This window comes from Crotalus tigris, unplaced genomic scaffold (assembly GCF_016545835.1).
Source record: "Crotalus tigris isolate CLP2741 ecotype Arizona unplaced genomic scaffold, ASM1654583v1 scf7180000023892.112024, whole genome shotgun sequence".
NCBI lineage: Eukaryota > Metazoa > Chordata > Lepidosauria > Squamata > Viperidae > Crotalus > Crotalus tigris.
In genome coordinates, this window is record NW_024100253.1 from 1 (window position 1) to 15,377 (window position 15,377).

At 50.5% G+C, this 15,377-nt stretch overlaps 1 protein-coding gene and 1 long non-coding RNA gene across 2 annotated transcripts; one reads left to right on the forward strand and one right to left on the reverse strand.

Annotated features, from left to right (window-relative positions):
* Nucleotides 1–519: 519 nt before the first annotated feature.
* On the forward strand, nt 520–1,013 carry LOC120298448. The gene is made up of 2 exons (XR_005554083.1): nt 520–732; nt 886–1,013. It is a non-coding gene; the product is annotated as an uncharacterized LOC120298448 (long non-coding RNA).
* Nucleotides 1,014–1,818: 805 nt separating this feature from the next.
* On the reverse strand, nt 1,819–15,040 carry LOC120298447 (rano class II histocompatibility antigen, A beta chain-like). The gene is made up of 7 exons (XM_039322221.1): nt 14,976–15,040; nt 14,764–14,816; nt 11,550–11,822; nt 5,767–6,048; nt 5,503–5,616; nt 5,239–5,262; nt 1,819–1,929 (listed from the first exon to the last, which is right to left on the reverse strand). The coding sequence occupies exons 1-7, from the start codon at nt 15,038–15,040 to the stop codon at nt 1,856–1,858; spliced, it is 885 nt and encodes a 294-aa protein (XP_039178155.1). The 3' UTR covers nt 1,819–1,855.
* Nucleotides 15,041–15,377: the final 337 nt, after the last annotated feature.

Here is a 15,377-nt window from a genome sequence, read left to right on the forward strand (position 1 = left end):
GGTTTACCCAATTCTCAGCCAAATATGTTTTGTTTGAATAAGGAGGCAAAGTGGAGAAACAGTTTGGTCTAGTGATTAGAGCAAAACATGACAACTCTGGGTACTGAGTTCTAGTCCCACCTTGGGCCTGAAAGCTGACTGAGTGAATTTGGCTAAACTGACAGTTTTGATAAAAGAAAAGAATAAAAGCATTATTGTTTCTACTTGGAAACTGCTTCTGGCCTTTGTGCTTGAGGTGGAAAAAAATGATACGATGATTTTGGGGTTTACTGATTAGACTGATTTGTTGATAGAGAAATGGCTAGTTCATACTAATACAGAAATGCAAAAAGTTGAGATTCGATTTTCATGCCTTATTTTATTGCAACAGGGAATCGGAAGTCAACGCCTTTTGTTTCTTTCCCCCCTTTCCACATTTCCTCTTTCCCTATTGTTGTTCCTTACTATTTGCTTTTTATTTTGATATTTTTACATTATAAATGAATAAAAATATAAATGGATAAAGGAATCCTGCAATTCTGTAGAAGAAGGTAGTGTCTTGGAAGGAAAAATATATTTAAATATTAAGGAATCTTTACTCATCGTTTACCTGTCTCCTCTTTTTCTTTTCATAGGGAATGCCCAACCACAGTGTAATCGGGAAGGCGGATTCTGCCGTGTCAGCCGATGTCCTCTTGGAACTTCTAACATTGGGAACCTGGGCTGTGGGTCGCTATTGAAGTGTTGTAAAAGGTAAGACAACTCTCCTCTAATAGAGATACTACAGATAGAGTACATAATGAGATTCTCTGCCTGATATTGTTTGCATTCAAAAAGCTTTGGAAAGCAAAGAATTTACTTTAAGCTCACTTTGATCAACTTATTATTTTTTTCTCATTTGTATAGGACACGTGGAAAATAATGCTGTCTCCCTCTACGACCATGGATATCTTCAACATATGGCCAAGCACCTGAGATTGCTGCCTGCTATCGCTTTATCTTTCTTTATCTAAATAAAATTGCTACCCATCAAACTCTAAAACATTTGTGGAGAGAGGAGGGGGGATGGAGGGAGAGGGAAGGAGAGCGAGGGAGGGAGGGAGGGGGAGAGAGATACAGAGAGAGAGGGAGGGAGGGAGGGAGGGAGAGAGGGAGGGAGGGAGGGAGAGAGAGAGGGAGGAGGGAGGGAGGGAGGGAGAGGGAGGGAGGGAGAGAGAGAGGGAAGGAGAGAGGAGAGAGGGATGGGAGAGAGAGAGGGAGGCAGGGAGTGAGGAAGGAGGGGAGAAGAGAGGGAGGGAGGGAAGGAGGGAGGGAGGGAGAGAGAGAGAGGGAGGGAGGGAGAGGGAGGGAGTGAGGAAAGGAGGGGAAGGGAGGGGGAGGGAAGGAGAGAGAGGGAGGGAGGGAGGGAGGGAGGGAGAGAGGTAGGGGGAGAGAGATATAGAGAGGGAGAGGAAGGGAAGGAGGGGGAGAGAGGAGGGGGAGGGGAGAGGGAGGGAGGGGGAGAGAGGGAGGGGGAGGGGGAGGGAGGGGGGAGAGAGAGGGAGGGGGAGAGGGAGGGAGGGGGGAGGGGGGGAGAGAGAGGGAGGGGGAGAGGGAGGGAGGGGGAGGGAGAGAGGGAGGGAGGGGAGTGAGGGAGGTGTTGCCTGCTCTTCAACCATATATTATGCTATAATTTCACACAGTCTCATTCTTCTCTTTCGGTTTATTTATTTATTGCTTTGCGATTACTTTGCCACCGATGTCTTCCAGCTAATGTAGTTGCTTAGGCAGAAATAGTATAAAATCAGATTGAAGCTATTCACTAAGATCTTGGAAAGGAGCAGAAGAAAAATTCTTAAGGTTATTTTTTCTCAAGTGAAATAGCCTTGGATACAACTTAGAATAAGAATGGCTTAATATCAGCACAGCCTGGATCTTGATAAAGGAAATGAAGATGTAGCAATAGGAAATCTGCAAGAGAGAGAGAGAGGATCCTTTCCTGGCCCAATCTTTTTGTTAAATAGACAGACCAACAGATGTTATGAAATTGATTAGATACCATCTAAACAAATAAATAGACTACACAATAAAACCACATAGGGTGAGTCACATAGGACCTGATGCAGGCAAACAAACACAGCCAACATGTGAGGGATACTATTGTGGACACTATTACACCTATGCTAATAAAGGGGTGTGATCTAACAATGTACACAGGTGAAAACATAATTTGAACAACCAGTATCCATTCAATTCCTCCCCCCTCTCAACTTTCATTCACACACTTTCTACTTCTCTTTTATTACAATGTCTACATTTATAAGGGGATGTAAATATTTAACCTGTGGCATAAATATCCTATAAAATGTTAAAATCTCAACTATGAATCAGACCTCACTGAAAATAATTATTAAAATACAAATAGTAAGTACCAGAGTAGGTCTAGGTTAATAGTTAACATATATCCATTCTTTATTAGCCTTTTAATGCAGCATTTTTTACAACACAGGCAGGGTACATGTAACACAGAAATCAGCCAGAAGCATCATGGCAGTTCTAAAGCAAGGGATCTTCACAGCTTGACACTTTATTGTTAAACAACATGTCAGTTTGTCCCCATTTCCCTCTCGGCACATACAGAACTCATTACACAAGATAATTGACCGTTTCTGGGGTAACACCAGGAGCTCAACATTATTTCTAGACTTCAGTGCACTTTCAGAAATACAGCTAGCCTCTACCTGCTCCCTGCGGTTCTTGAGCAAAGAACTACATTACTAATAATTGACTTTCTTTTCAGATTGGCTAGTTTTGCCATTTGTAGCCTCACTGACCCACTAATACTCACTGCCTGTGAGGGCAAGGTGGGCAGGGGGGAGTCCTCAGAAAGGGGCTCCCCCCTCAAGGCAAAGAGCCCTTTCTAACTCCAGTTCTGTCACTGGGAGGGAGAAGAAAGGAGGTTTGGGTCTAGTAAACCCTGCAATGTTCTCCTCTCTTCTCCAGCCCTTCTTGTTCAGCTGAGTGAAAGAGTCCAACGGGAGAGTGAGAAATTCCTACACCTGCTGGCTCTTCCTGATGATGCAAGGAACTAAGCCTGTTGCTCCTGTACATCAACACATACTTCCCCGAGTTCCCCCAGGTGGCAGCCCATAATTATGTTCCAGGAAAATATGGGGTAGCCGTATTTAGTTTGCATCTAAGGTGATGTTGACTGCATAAGGATCTCATAATAGTGTGAAGAGAGGCATTGTGTTGTAAGGTTTTGAGACTGTTCCTCCACCGACCTATTCTTTATGTGCCCCAGATGAGGAATGGGAGGGAAAAAATCAGCCCTTGGAGATCGATGCCAGGGGAATCCTGCAGAAGCAGCCTGGATGGCTTCTGGAGGGGGCAAGGCTCAGTGGGAGAGCTATCTAGGGGCATCTAGGGGTGCTGGGGAGAAGGGAGGGGTCTTCCACTCAGAGTTGCCCCCTTGATCTTTCCTCTCTCCCGCAGAGCTGCTCTCCCTCCCCCCCAATGGCAAATGTCTCCTACACCAGGAATGGCTTCGGCTGGACTTTCTGCTCTGGCCCCAAGAGGCCCTGGGGAAGACACCCTTCCCAACACCCCCTGCCCAGGAGCCCTCAGACCAGGGAGATGGACATCAGTGCAACCTTCCCAGAGATCAAGGCCATTGGCCACAGGACCACTCAGGGCCTTTTCTGTGTGGGGGGGTCTCATATGAGCTCCAGTTGGGGGCCACACAAGACTCGCCCAGGACTCTCTCTGTTGGAGACCCTCTGCCCAGAGGGAGGGGGCTTGAGACCCGAAGGCAGGAAGGGCTGTGGGGAGCAGTGGCGATAGGATGGCAGTCCTGAATAAGGCCTCTGGGGTCTCAGGTGGAGGGAGGGAGGTGTTGGGTGCCAAAATGGGGCAGGACCCTCCAGTTGTGAAGGAGAGAAAATGGCAGAAATGGCTGGGTGAGTCTAGGGGGAGTCTCAGGTGTCCCCCAATGGCTCCCCACAAGTGCTTGAAGGGGACCACGCCTCCTGGCATCCTGGTCCTCAAAAGGAGCCTTGAGGGGAAGCAGAGCAAGGGGGCCCCCAAGCAGGAGGGGAGTCCTGTCCGTTCCTCTCCCTGGATCTGCCAACCCTCCTCTCAAACCAGTTTTGACTTTAGACCTGAAGTAGCCGGGATGGTTGATCCAGAGGCAGGGGAAGTGTCAATCTGGGGAGGGGAAGGGGAGAAGGGAGGACCCTCCTGCGGGGGAGAGGAAAGAGGAGGAGGAAGAGGAAGGAAGAAGGAATTCCAGGATTTTTCCTACAATGTTTATTCTTTTATAGCAAAGCGAAGGGAAGGGATTCGGACGAAGAGTAATGAAGATGAAGCTGCTGTGGATGTAAAGCAGGGAGAGATTTGGGTGTCTGGACTGACAGGAAGGCCCAGAGTCCTAGGGATCAGTCTAGATGGTCTCCACCGCTCCCTCACAAGAAAGAGAGGCCTTCAAAGGAAAGCCAGAGGGGTCTCAGCAGGAAAAGCTCCAGGCTGCCATTCTCCTCCTCCCCCCAATCTAAAATCTTGACCCTCCATTTTTCAGAGGTTGCAAAAAAGAGACAGAAATTCATCAGCTAATAGAAAAAAGCCCCTTCCTTTCCCACCAGGAAGCAGGAAGGACGGCAGAATTAATTCATGAGTGCTGTAGAAAAAAAAGAGATGGGGAGAAAATTAGAAAATAAAGTGAAGCCAGTGTAAATAGCTTATTATTCCTCTCTTTCAGCCACACCCCCAGACAGGCCCACATTGCAGGGGGGTGGTTGATGGGTAGGAACAAAGTGAGGGATTGTCCCTCCCCCCTTTTCAAAGAGGAAAAGGATGCAAAGGATCAGCAATTCATCTCCAGAGGCTTCTGGAATTTTTCCCAATTGACTTAACTGGGGGGGTTAATCAAGAAAGGAGGTCTCCCTCCGCCCAGACATTTCATATTAACAAAGAAGATGGGGCCAGGATGGGGAGTGGTAGCAAAGCTGGGTGTTACTTTGCCAGAAATTGTGTGAAATGTCACAAAGAGACTTCTCTTTTGCAATTTCCCAAAACCTGGAAACTTCCTGGGCCAGATTTTAGTGTTTATGTGTGTGTGCTTGTTTTTCATTGCACTGTTTTCAGGTCTCTTTAATGAAAAGCTGCCCAAAATTTCAAAAATTTGTGTTATCCACAGCTAGGAGGTTTTGTTCAGGCACATTTTTTTTAAAGGAACAATTAAGGAATGTTAAAGAAATATCTATAACTTGGGGAGAAACTCACCTGCAGGAGGCTGGATGGGAGTTGCTGGAAGGAGAAAAAGAGCCAATCAGGACCCTTCATGGGCTGGAGGACTCAGGGGGTCCCCCTCCCCATTGACAGCCCATAATAGGTTGCAGGATGCTCACTTATACAGTAGACTCTCAGAGAACAGACTTTCCCAAGCAAATTTCCAAGGGGGCCTCCTTGCCATCTGCTAAGCTTGCTGAGAGGCCTCCCCTGGATGGTCCCCTCCCCACAATCTCTCATCCAGCCCCCCAGACTCACCTTTCTTGCTCTTCAGGTGGAGGGAGAGCCCCATGGTGAAGAAGATCACCCCGATCACGGCTGCCACGATCCCCGTCCAGAGTTTGCTCTTGGCAGAGTTGGAGGATCGGGGCTCTGGGGAAGGAGAAGGAGCCTCACTGAGTAGGAGGATCAAGGCCAGCTCCCACCCCCAGGAGGGTCCATCCCAGCTCCCCCCACAGGGAGGGTCTCTCCCCTCTTCTCAGGGCAGGAAAGGGTCTCCAGAGGGGGAGGGGAGGGGCTCACCCCACTGGACGGTGATCGGGGCCTCCAGGCTGGCATGCTCCACCTGGCAGGTGTAGACGTCCCCCCGCTGGGGCTGGGTCTCCAGCATCACCTGGAGCTGGTAGGTCCAGTCTCCGTTCTGCAGCTCCTCCCCGAAGGCCATGCCCTCCTCCTCCGGCCGCCCGTTCTTCAGCCACCGGACCTTAATCTCCACGGGGTAGAAGCCCCTCACCATGCAGAGGAGGATGGTGTTAGGGGAAGTGGGGTCCAGCTTGGTGGGGGAGATGGAGACGGTGGGCTTGGCTGGAGGGGAGGAGGGGGAGAAGGGACATGGGGGGGGAGACAGAGGAGGGGCCAGAACAGGAGACCAAGTTGGTTAGTTCAGGCCAAGAGCCCTTTTCAGTTTTGAAAATATTATTTGTTTTAAGTCGTTTCCAAAGCAAATTCCAGCAAGAAATTAAATGGGATCCTGAAAGATGGAAAAACATAAATCGTTCCTGGTTGGGATCAGTTTCCATCATATTGCACAAGTCCAACAGAAATAAATACTGGAAACGCCCCAGGATGGAAGGAATTTCCTGCCAGATTTGGGGGAGATGCAAAGAGACCCAGAAGACGGGGAAGATACACAGCATGTTTTGGAGAATTGCAGGGATCCCACTCAAAAGAAAACCACATTTTTTTAAAAAATAGGTAGAATACCAGAACATTTATTTATTTATTAAATTTGTTTGCCACCATTTCATGATAAAATGACTCTAGGCAGCTGACAGCAGGGCTTTTCAACTGGTGGTAAGTGTACCACCTGTGGTACATGAACACATGACAGATGGTATGCTGCCCTGCCCAGCCAAGTGTAGTGGGGGAGCGAACGAGCCAGCAAAGGAAGGACTTACTGTGAGTGGAGCTGCAGAGTGGCTGGGGTGAGGCAAAGGCCCCAGGCTCATTTCCGGTTCACCCCCCTCCCCCATGAGAAAGGAGGAAGAGGGCGCAGAGACAGCTGGTGGCTGAGGAGATCAGGCAGATCCCAGGACCACAGAAGAGATCCCTCTTGATCTCCTCCTTCAGCAAATGGCTCAACTCTTGGGTGGATTAATGGGGGGGGGGTGAGTGAGCTCCCCCCCAAGAGGGTCCTTCATAGATCCACTCCAGATCAGAGAACTTTTGCTAACAACGTTTCTCTCCATTGAGGGATTCTCTTATGAACACCTCATTATATAAAGTTTAAGAACATGCAATTTTTAAAGGTTTGGTTATTTGTAATTTAGTCCTGGGATCTGGTCGGGATTTTTTTATGAACAGTTAATTATCCTCCCAGGTTTGCAGGGAAGAATTTAGGAGTAAAAATGAATTCTAGACTGAATATGCGGAGAACAAAATCTGTGTTGGTTCCCATTAAATATTCCATAATTTTTGGAAGGAGAAAATGCCCAGCATCTCCCCATAAAATGCCTTTTTCTCTTGGGATCTGGTGGTTTTTCTCTCATGGAAGAAAGATCTTCTTTAATTCTTTGGTAGCGTATTATTTTGGGAGACCCTGGCAACAACAAATGGCAACAACTGCAGATGAAACTCTGGTTTTGCACTATGAAACCTTATCAGTTGATAGAAATAAATAATAATAATACAAACAAATAAAACTAGACCAACAAACGTAGGCAATTTGCCAGGAATCTGGAACAGGGAACTAAACAACCTGAGGCTTCAGGGCTGAACGATGCCCAAAATTCAGTTTTAATGTTTGTGGGGGTTTTTTGAATCTTTGTCCCCAAATGAGGAACCTTCCCAGATACGAAGAGAGAAGCGATTCGGCTGCAGGTGAAGCTGAGTCTCTGACCAAAAAGGGGGTTTCAGGGGGGGCTTTTCTCCCAGACCCCCAACATTGGATGAACAAATGACTCTGAATAAAGAATCAAAAGAACTGAAAGAGGGTCAGGGCACAGCAGACGAAAGAGCCTTCCCTGATTCCCTTTTCCTTTGGAAGTTCACTTTTTATCCTAAAATCCCAAAGGCCCCAGAGGTGAAGGGAGCCCCTCCCCCACTCCTGGCCTTCCAGAAAGGGGGGGAAAGGGGGCTCTGGGGCTTTGCTTGGGGAGCAGAGAGGGGGAGGAGACAGCCGTGGGGCCGGTCAGCCTCCTGAAGCCCCCGCAACCTTTTCATGAACTTTTATCACTGGATTTTAATCATTCCTGCCTTTTAAATCTTAAATTATATAGATTATTTTGGTGGTTTTATATTTTATGTGTACACCATGCAAAGTCCCTCTGTGGGAGAGAGACAGATGGTTTTAAAAGTTGATAAGTAAATCAATAAATATTATTTAATAAAAATATTATATTGAAATATTATATAGCATATAGTATAGATTATTGAAAAATTATACTGGGCAAAAGAGAGACCTTGCCGGATTCCTCCCCCCCCCCAAAAAAATATAATATTTGGTATAATTTTCTGGAAAGACGTTTTCTTAGGCACGGGAAACTTTAGACCTTGGGAAGAGAAGGAAGATGATGGGAAGGAGAGGAATCTATTTCTTCCCTTTGGCATGTTTGATTGTCATCGTTGTAGAATTTCAAACTTTTTAAAGGTAATTTAATTTTAACCTTATTTTATATACATTTTCATTTAGGGGTGATGTTATACCCTACGCCATCCAGATCCCCGCTTTGAGGGAGGGGAAGGGATTAGGAGTATCAATATATAGCAATAAATACCAAAGAATAAATTGCGTAGGTCGGAGGGCACAGAATACGTAAGGGGCAAATCTTTCTCCGGGAGAGTCCTAAGAAATGAAGTGAAAAGGGGGGGCTGCATTCCCCCCCAATGGAACTCCCCCTCCCCCACTCACCTCTCCGGCCAACCACGGGGCTGCCCTGGAGACCCTCGTAGTTGTGCCGGCAGAAGGGATCCACTGAGGCCGTCATTTACTGCAGGTGCTGCTTTGCTTGGGGGGCAGCCGTGGGGCTGGTTAGCATCCCGAAGCCCCCCCACCTTTTCATGAATGTTTATCACTGGATTTTAATCATTCCTGCCTCTTAAATCTTAAATTGTATAGACTATTTTGGTGGTTTGATATTTTATGTGTACACCATGCAAAGTCCCTCTGTGGGGGAGATGGAGAGAGAAGGTTTTAAAAGTTGATAAGTAAATCAATAAAGAAATGTTGATTTATTAATATAAAATATTATATTGAAATATTATATAGCATATAGATTATCTTGAAATATATCTATATACTGGGAAAGAGAGAGATCTTGCTGGATTTCCCCCCCCCCAAAGAAAAGTATAAAACTTGGTATAATATTCTGGAAAGAAGATTTTCTGGGCAGGGGAAACTTTGGACCCTGGGAAGAGAAGGAAGATGGTGGGAGGGATGGGAAGGAGAGGAATACATTTCTTCCCTTGTGTGTGTTTCATGGTCATCGTTGTAGAATTTTAAACTTTTTAACTGTAATTTAATTTTAAAGCTTATTTGTTATACATTTTTATTTAGGGGTGATGTTATATTGTAGGCCATCCAGATCCCCGCTTTGAGGGGGGCGGTTTAGGAGTATCAATAGATATCAATAAATACCAATGAGTAAATTTCATAAATCTGAGAGCAGAGAATACATAAGAGAAGATGATAAGATAACCTTTATTGTCATTTTTTTACGGTGGGCACAATGGCTCACATCCAAAACGAAATTTAGTTGCCTGCTCTCAAAGTGAAAGACATACATGACACACCCTAAAAACATACTGTTGCGTCCTTCGCGAAATGGCAATGACACGAAAAGCAGTTGTAGTTCTCAGGAACTTCTTTATTTCTGTTCAGCATACTGGTTACAAGATGCTGACGACGCCCAAATCTCCCGGCCTCTTTTATAGGCCATTCCCGGGCCAATCTGCAACATTTGGCACGCCAGCACCCGCGCATGCGCGCACGTGCTGGCGACAGCCAGTCTGGTCCCGGGCAGCTTGCACCTGCCCAGGACCGTTGCAATGCCCCGAGCCTGCTTCCACAGGCTCAGGACATAACACCCCTTCCCCCCGGCTAAGACTATGATCATACAATAATAACATACAACCTAATGCGAGCGTGGTGCCCATACTACCTAGTGTCAGTTATTTCCTCTGTGTACAGGAATGTTTTCTGTTAACTCTGTTTTGCCAGTAGAGTTACAAAATCTTCCTAAACGTGTGCATGGAAATGATCGAGAGTGCAGACCCCGTATCCAGTTCCATAGCCAATGGAACCCCTTGTAGCTTCACTTTAAGTGACAGCTTTTTCTTGATGGGCTTGTGTGTGCCTGTCTTGTAAATGCTTCTTTGCGAAGCGCAGAACCCCACCCTGTTTTGGCTGGGAACCCTGGTACCTTTCAGGCGCAATTCTTCCTGAGGTTGTACCTTTGGATGGCCCAGACACACAGCTGCAATATGTCCCTGCTTTCCGCATGCTCTACAGATAGCGGAGCGGAATCTACAGTCGGTCCTCTTGTGGCGACCTCCACAACCGAGGCACCTGGGGAGAGCTGAAGAGCTTCCTTTCTGTTTCCTTTCTTTCGTGGGGTAGAGACGGTCTACTTCATCATCAGGATCCTTCTCTGGGTTCCTTTGGGCTCCTTCCTGGTGCACGGACGCAGCCTCTGGAGTGCTTCTGATCGGCCTCATGTTCTTGATGGCGCCGCCCGCTGCCTCTTCTGCAGTAACCTCTCTCAAGGCATCTTGGAATGATAAGTCTTCTTTGGCAAAAAGTCTCTGCTGTAATTCTCTATGCCTCAGTCCACATACAAATCTGTCTCTCAGCCGTTCTTCTAGATCCTTGAACTCACAGTGTTTAGCGGCTTTCCTCAGCGCAGCAATGTATTCTTTGGCTGATTCTCTGGGTCGCTGATCCCTCTGTTTGAAGGTGTGGCGCCAAGCGATGACGGACAGCTTGGGCTGGAAGTGTTCCTTGAGTAGTTTTTTGAGATCTGTGTAGTTAACAGATTCTAGAGGTACAGGTGCTGCTATGTTTTCAGCGATTTCGAATGCGTCTTGACCGCAAACGCACAGGAGGGTGGCGGCCTTCAAACTATCTTCTCTCACTTGGTTGACTTTAGGATAGTTTTCCACCCTGGCTACGTAAGACTCCCATCTCTCCGGATGCGAGATGTCGAATTCTGAAAGTCTTCCTACTTTTGCCATTTTTGTAGAAAAGGAAGGGTCTATCAGCCAGCCTACCCCCGATACTCGCTGGATTGGCGGGTAGCTGCCGAGTCAACGCCGTTCCTACCGCTCAGGATTCTCTCGGGTAAGCTTACACCTGTCTTCGGTCGATGTAAGGCAATCCCACCTTCGTCGCCAGTGTTGCATCCTTTGCGAAATGGCAATGACACGAGAAGCAGTTGTAGTTCTCAGGAACTTCTTTATTTCTGTTCAGCATACTGGTTACAAGACGCCGAAGACGCCCAAATCTCCCGGCCTCTTTTATAGGCCATTCCCGGGCCAATCTGCAACATTTGGCGCGCCAGCACCCGCGCATGCGCGCACGTACTGGCGACAGCCAGTCTGGTCCCGGGCAGCTTGCACCTGCCCAGGACCATTGCAATGCCCCAAGCCTGTCTCCACAGGCTCAGGACATAAAACATACTATGTGCAAGATATGTGCAGACCCTCAGCCCTCCATATACATGACAAATGAATATTAAACACTGTCCCTCTTGAGTATGTAAGGGAAGGAGGAAGCTGGAGAGGGGCAGATCTTTCTCTGGGAGAGTCCTAAGAAATGAAATTAAAAGGGGGTGTCCCTGCATTCCCCCCCCGGAACTCCCCCCCCTCACCTCTCCGGCCAATCACGGGGCTGCCCTGGAGAGCCTCGTAGTTGTATCGGCAGAAGTAATCCACTTCGGCCTTCCGGTCCTGCAGGAGACGCTTATCCCTGTTGAAAGCCTCCGCATCCCCCTTCCCGAACGCCGTGACGGCCTCGAACTCCCCGCGGGCGCTGTCGAAGCGGACGAACTCCTGCTGGTCGTAGAACAGCCGCTCCAGTAGTCGCACCCGCCGTGTCCCGTTGAAGAAATGGCACTCGGCCTTCCCCTGGTACAGGAAATGGGCTGCGTGGGGGGGTGGAGCAGAAAGAAGAAAGCCCTCAGGAGAGACTCCAGGGCCCATGGTTCCCAGCAGGGGCAGAGCGACGGGAAGGCGGAGCGACAGGAGACCTGCCGCAAGGGACTGACAGAAGGCGCCCCCTGGAGGAGGGATGGGGAACTGTCGGTCCCAGCGGGATTCCCCCTTGGTGGGGGTCTGGAGGGGGAGGAAAATGAGGGAGGGGGAAAGAGGGACCCCCCTCCATCTCCCCAGGGTGGAAAAAAGGCAGGCAGAAGTTCAGCCGGTCCAGTCTCCGTCCGTCTGCAGGGAACGCTGGATTCCCCCCCCCAAAGCGGAAGGAAATATGGGGGAGGGAAGAGACCCCCCCTCTGGGTTGGAGGGGAAATAGTATCCAAGCTTCTCTCTCCCTCTCCCTTTTGGGAGGAGAAGGGAAGGGGGGGTCACAATAAGGATACCCACACCCATGCTCCTGGGCTCTCCCCGCCCTTCAAGCCCCCCCCTCCCTTTTCCCCCCTCTGCCCGATCTTCAGCCCCACAAGCTGCTTTTGGGTGCTTTTTAAGGCCTCTTTTCTGGCCCCCTCCCCCCTGCAGCCCCCCAAGACCACCTCAAAGGGAGGGACTCCAGCCCCCTTCACTAAAGGGGGGGTTTGGAGGAGCAACTCAGACCCCCCCCCAATATCCCTCCCAATAGAAGCGGAGAAGGTGAGGGAGGGGAAGATTTTCAGTCTTGGGGGCTGCAGCTTTAAAGGGGTGTCCAGGGGGGGTTGTGGACTTCCTTTTTTGCCCCCTCCCATGAATCTGAACCACAGTCTCCCTTTCTCTTTCTGCCTGGAGGGGTGGACTAGATGACCCTTTAAGCTCCCTTAAGACCCCCCATGGGGAGTCCAGGCTGGGTCAGTGGAGATTTCAGAAGGGCCGAGGGGAGCTGGGGGGGTCTCTCCAGAGACCCTCCCTCCCACTGGTCTCACTTGGCCCAAAGGGGCTTTTCCGAAAGGCAGCTGGACTTTCCTGGGTTTTCCCTTGAAGACTTTTCGCTTCTCCTCCCAGAAGCTTCTTCAGTTCTGACCGAAGGGTGGAGGGTGGAAGGACGGATATTCCTTGTGGTCATTTGGTCATTTTGAAAGCCGGTCCCTGGTTCTCTGAGGGGCCTTGAGGACCCCCAGGGGTTTATCTCGGCCCTCAGGGTCCCCTGAATTGGGGGGCAAAGGGGTGGGGAGCCTTCCTGGGGCTGCTGAAAGGACCCGTTGCAGGCAGGAGATGGGGGGTCCTTTCCCTCCCCCTACTCTGTTGAGGGGGGGCTGCTCAAATTTGATCTAGATGGCTTGGGGGTCTGGGGATCTTGGGGAGAAGAGAACCCCCAAATTCCCTAGTTAACCCCAAATTTTCTTTCCCATCAACTTCACTCCTACTGGCTGTCTTTGCATGATTTGTGGATTCAGCCCTCTTTTCTGTCACCCTGAAGCCCCCCAAGACCACCTCAAAGAGTCTCTAGCCCCCCTCACCTAAAAAATCGTTTTGAGTAGCCAATTTAGGGGAGCAATTCAGACTCCCCAATATCCTTCTCCCTCAGTTCCCCCCTCCCCTCCAGGTCCTGATTCAGCAATGGGGAATATGGGGTGGGGGATTCTGGGTCTCCTCCCCAAATTGAGAGTCTCCCCCAAAAAGGAATCCAGCTCATCTCTCCCCTCCCCTTAAAAAAATGGAGGTTCAGAAGAAAAACTGAGGTTGCAAAAACACTTTTGCCAAAAAAATCTCTTTTTCTTATACTCTTACAATCCTTTGTGGATTCAGGTCTGAAAATGCCTCAGTTTCCCTCTTTCGCTTTCGCTTTCTGTCTTCTTCCTCTTTCAGTGCAAGAAACTTTGGGGCTCAGGCGCTAATTTGGGGTGCACAAGGTCCCCCTCCCACCCAGCCACGGGGGGGGGGCGGAGAGAGGGGCCCAGCTGCCTCTTAACCCACCTTGGTTCCCTTCCCAGACCCCTCTCCGTCCTCCTGAGCGAAGGGGCGGAGACCACGCAGAGATCGAGGTTCCTGCAGGCTCCCGTCTCTCTTGCCCTCCATCCCCTTTCTCCCTACTGGGGTCCCGGCCCCTCTCCTCCCCCCTCTGAGCCCCCTCCTTACCGGGGGTCTCCTTCCCCCCTTCGCTTCCGGGGATCCGGGCCAGCACCCCCACCAGCAGCAGCAGCGTCAGGGGGAGCCCAGCGGAGCCCATGGACGCCGCCCCACAAGCGCCCCCCAAAAGAGGGGAGAGAGACACGGAGGCTCCCCGCCCCAGAAGTGGAATAGATGGGTCTGGAGTGGGGGGAGGGGGCGTTAACCTCGAACCTCGGACCTGGGAGGGCCCAGGAAAGCGGAGGGACCAATGGGAGCCTCAGCGTCTCCCCAAGAAGGAATCCAGCTCAATTCTCCCCTCCCCTTAAAAAAATGGAGATTCAGAAGAAAAACTGAGGGTGCAAAAACACTTTTGCCAAAAAAAATCTCTTTTTCTTATACTTTTGGTGGCCTTTGTGGATTCAGATCTGAAAATGCCTCAGTTTCCCTCTTTCGCTTTCGCTTTCCGTCTCCTTCCTCTTTCGGTGCAAGAAACTTTGGGGCTCAGGCGCTAATTCGGGGTGCGCAAGGTCCCCCTCCCACCCAGCCACGGGGGGAGGGGCGATAGAGGGGCCCGGCTGCCTCTTATCCCACCTGGGCTGCTTTCCCGCGACCCCCACCCCACCTCGGCCACAACAAGGGCAGAGGGGAGGGGGCTCCCTCTCCGTCCTGCGGGGGAAAATGAGGCGAGGGAGGGGCGGAGACCACGCGGAGATCGAGGCTCCCGCAGCCTACTGCCTCTCTTGACCCCTTTCCCCACTTCTGGGGTCCCAGCCCCTTTCTTCCCCCCACCCCCAGGGGCTCTGACGGCCCCTCCCAACCCCTCTCCTCCCCCCCTCTGAGCCCCCTCCTTACCGGGGGTCTCCTTCCCCCCTTCGCTTCCGGCGATCCGGGCCAGCGCCCCCGCCAGCAGCAGCAGCAGCACCAGGAGGAGCCCAGCGGAGCCCATGGACGCCGCCCCACAAGCGCCCCAGAGAGAGAAGAGACAGAGACGCGGAGGCTCCCAGCCCCAGAGACGGAATCGGGGGTCTGGACTGGGGGGGGGGGAGGAGGCGTTTCCCTCGAACTTCGTAATTGGGAAGGCCCAGGAAAGCGGAGGGACCAATGGGATTTCTCCCTTGTGCAGCGTCATCGGTCTCCGGGCAGAGCCTCCCTTGACTTCGCCCGATGGAGGAGATAGTTGGGCGCAGAGAGAGAAGCGGAGAAAGTGGGAGGGGGAACAATCCCTTCAGTAGGGGTGGGGGGGCTGCATTTTAGGGGGGCGTTTCATGCCAGCTCCGGAGGGGAGGGCGGACTTCCTTTTGCGCCCCCCCTCGTGATTCTCAACCAGAGCCTCTTTTTCTCTGGGTGTCTGGAGGGGTGGACTAGATGCCCTTTCAGTTCCCAGAGGGAGCCTAGAGCAAAGTGGAGGCAGAGCTTGAACGCTCCTCCTGGGCTCGCCCGGCTCAGTTTGGGGGCAGGAAGCCCCC

Coding starts and splice junctions, on each gene's coding strand:
- LOC120298447 (XM_039322221.1), bottom strand. CDS start 15,040: ATGACGCTGCACAAGGGAGAAATCCCATTGGTCCCTCCGCTTTCCTGG. Junction 5,263..5,502: donor CCACCTGAAGAGCAAGAAAG/GTGAGTCTGGGG, acceptor TTCTCCTTCCAG/CAACTCCCATCCAGCCTCCT. Junction 1,930..5,238: donor TCCCATCCAGCCTCCTGCAG/GTGAGTTTCTCC, acceptor TCTCTCTTGCAG/ATTTCCTATTGCTACATCTT.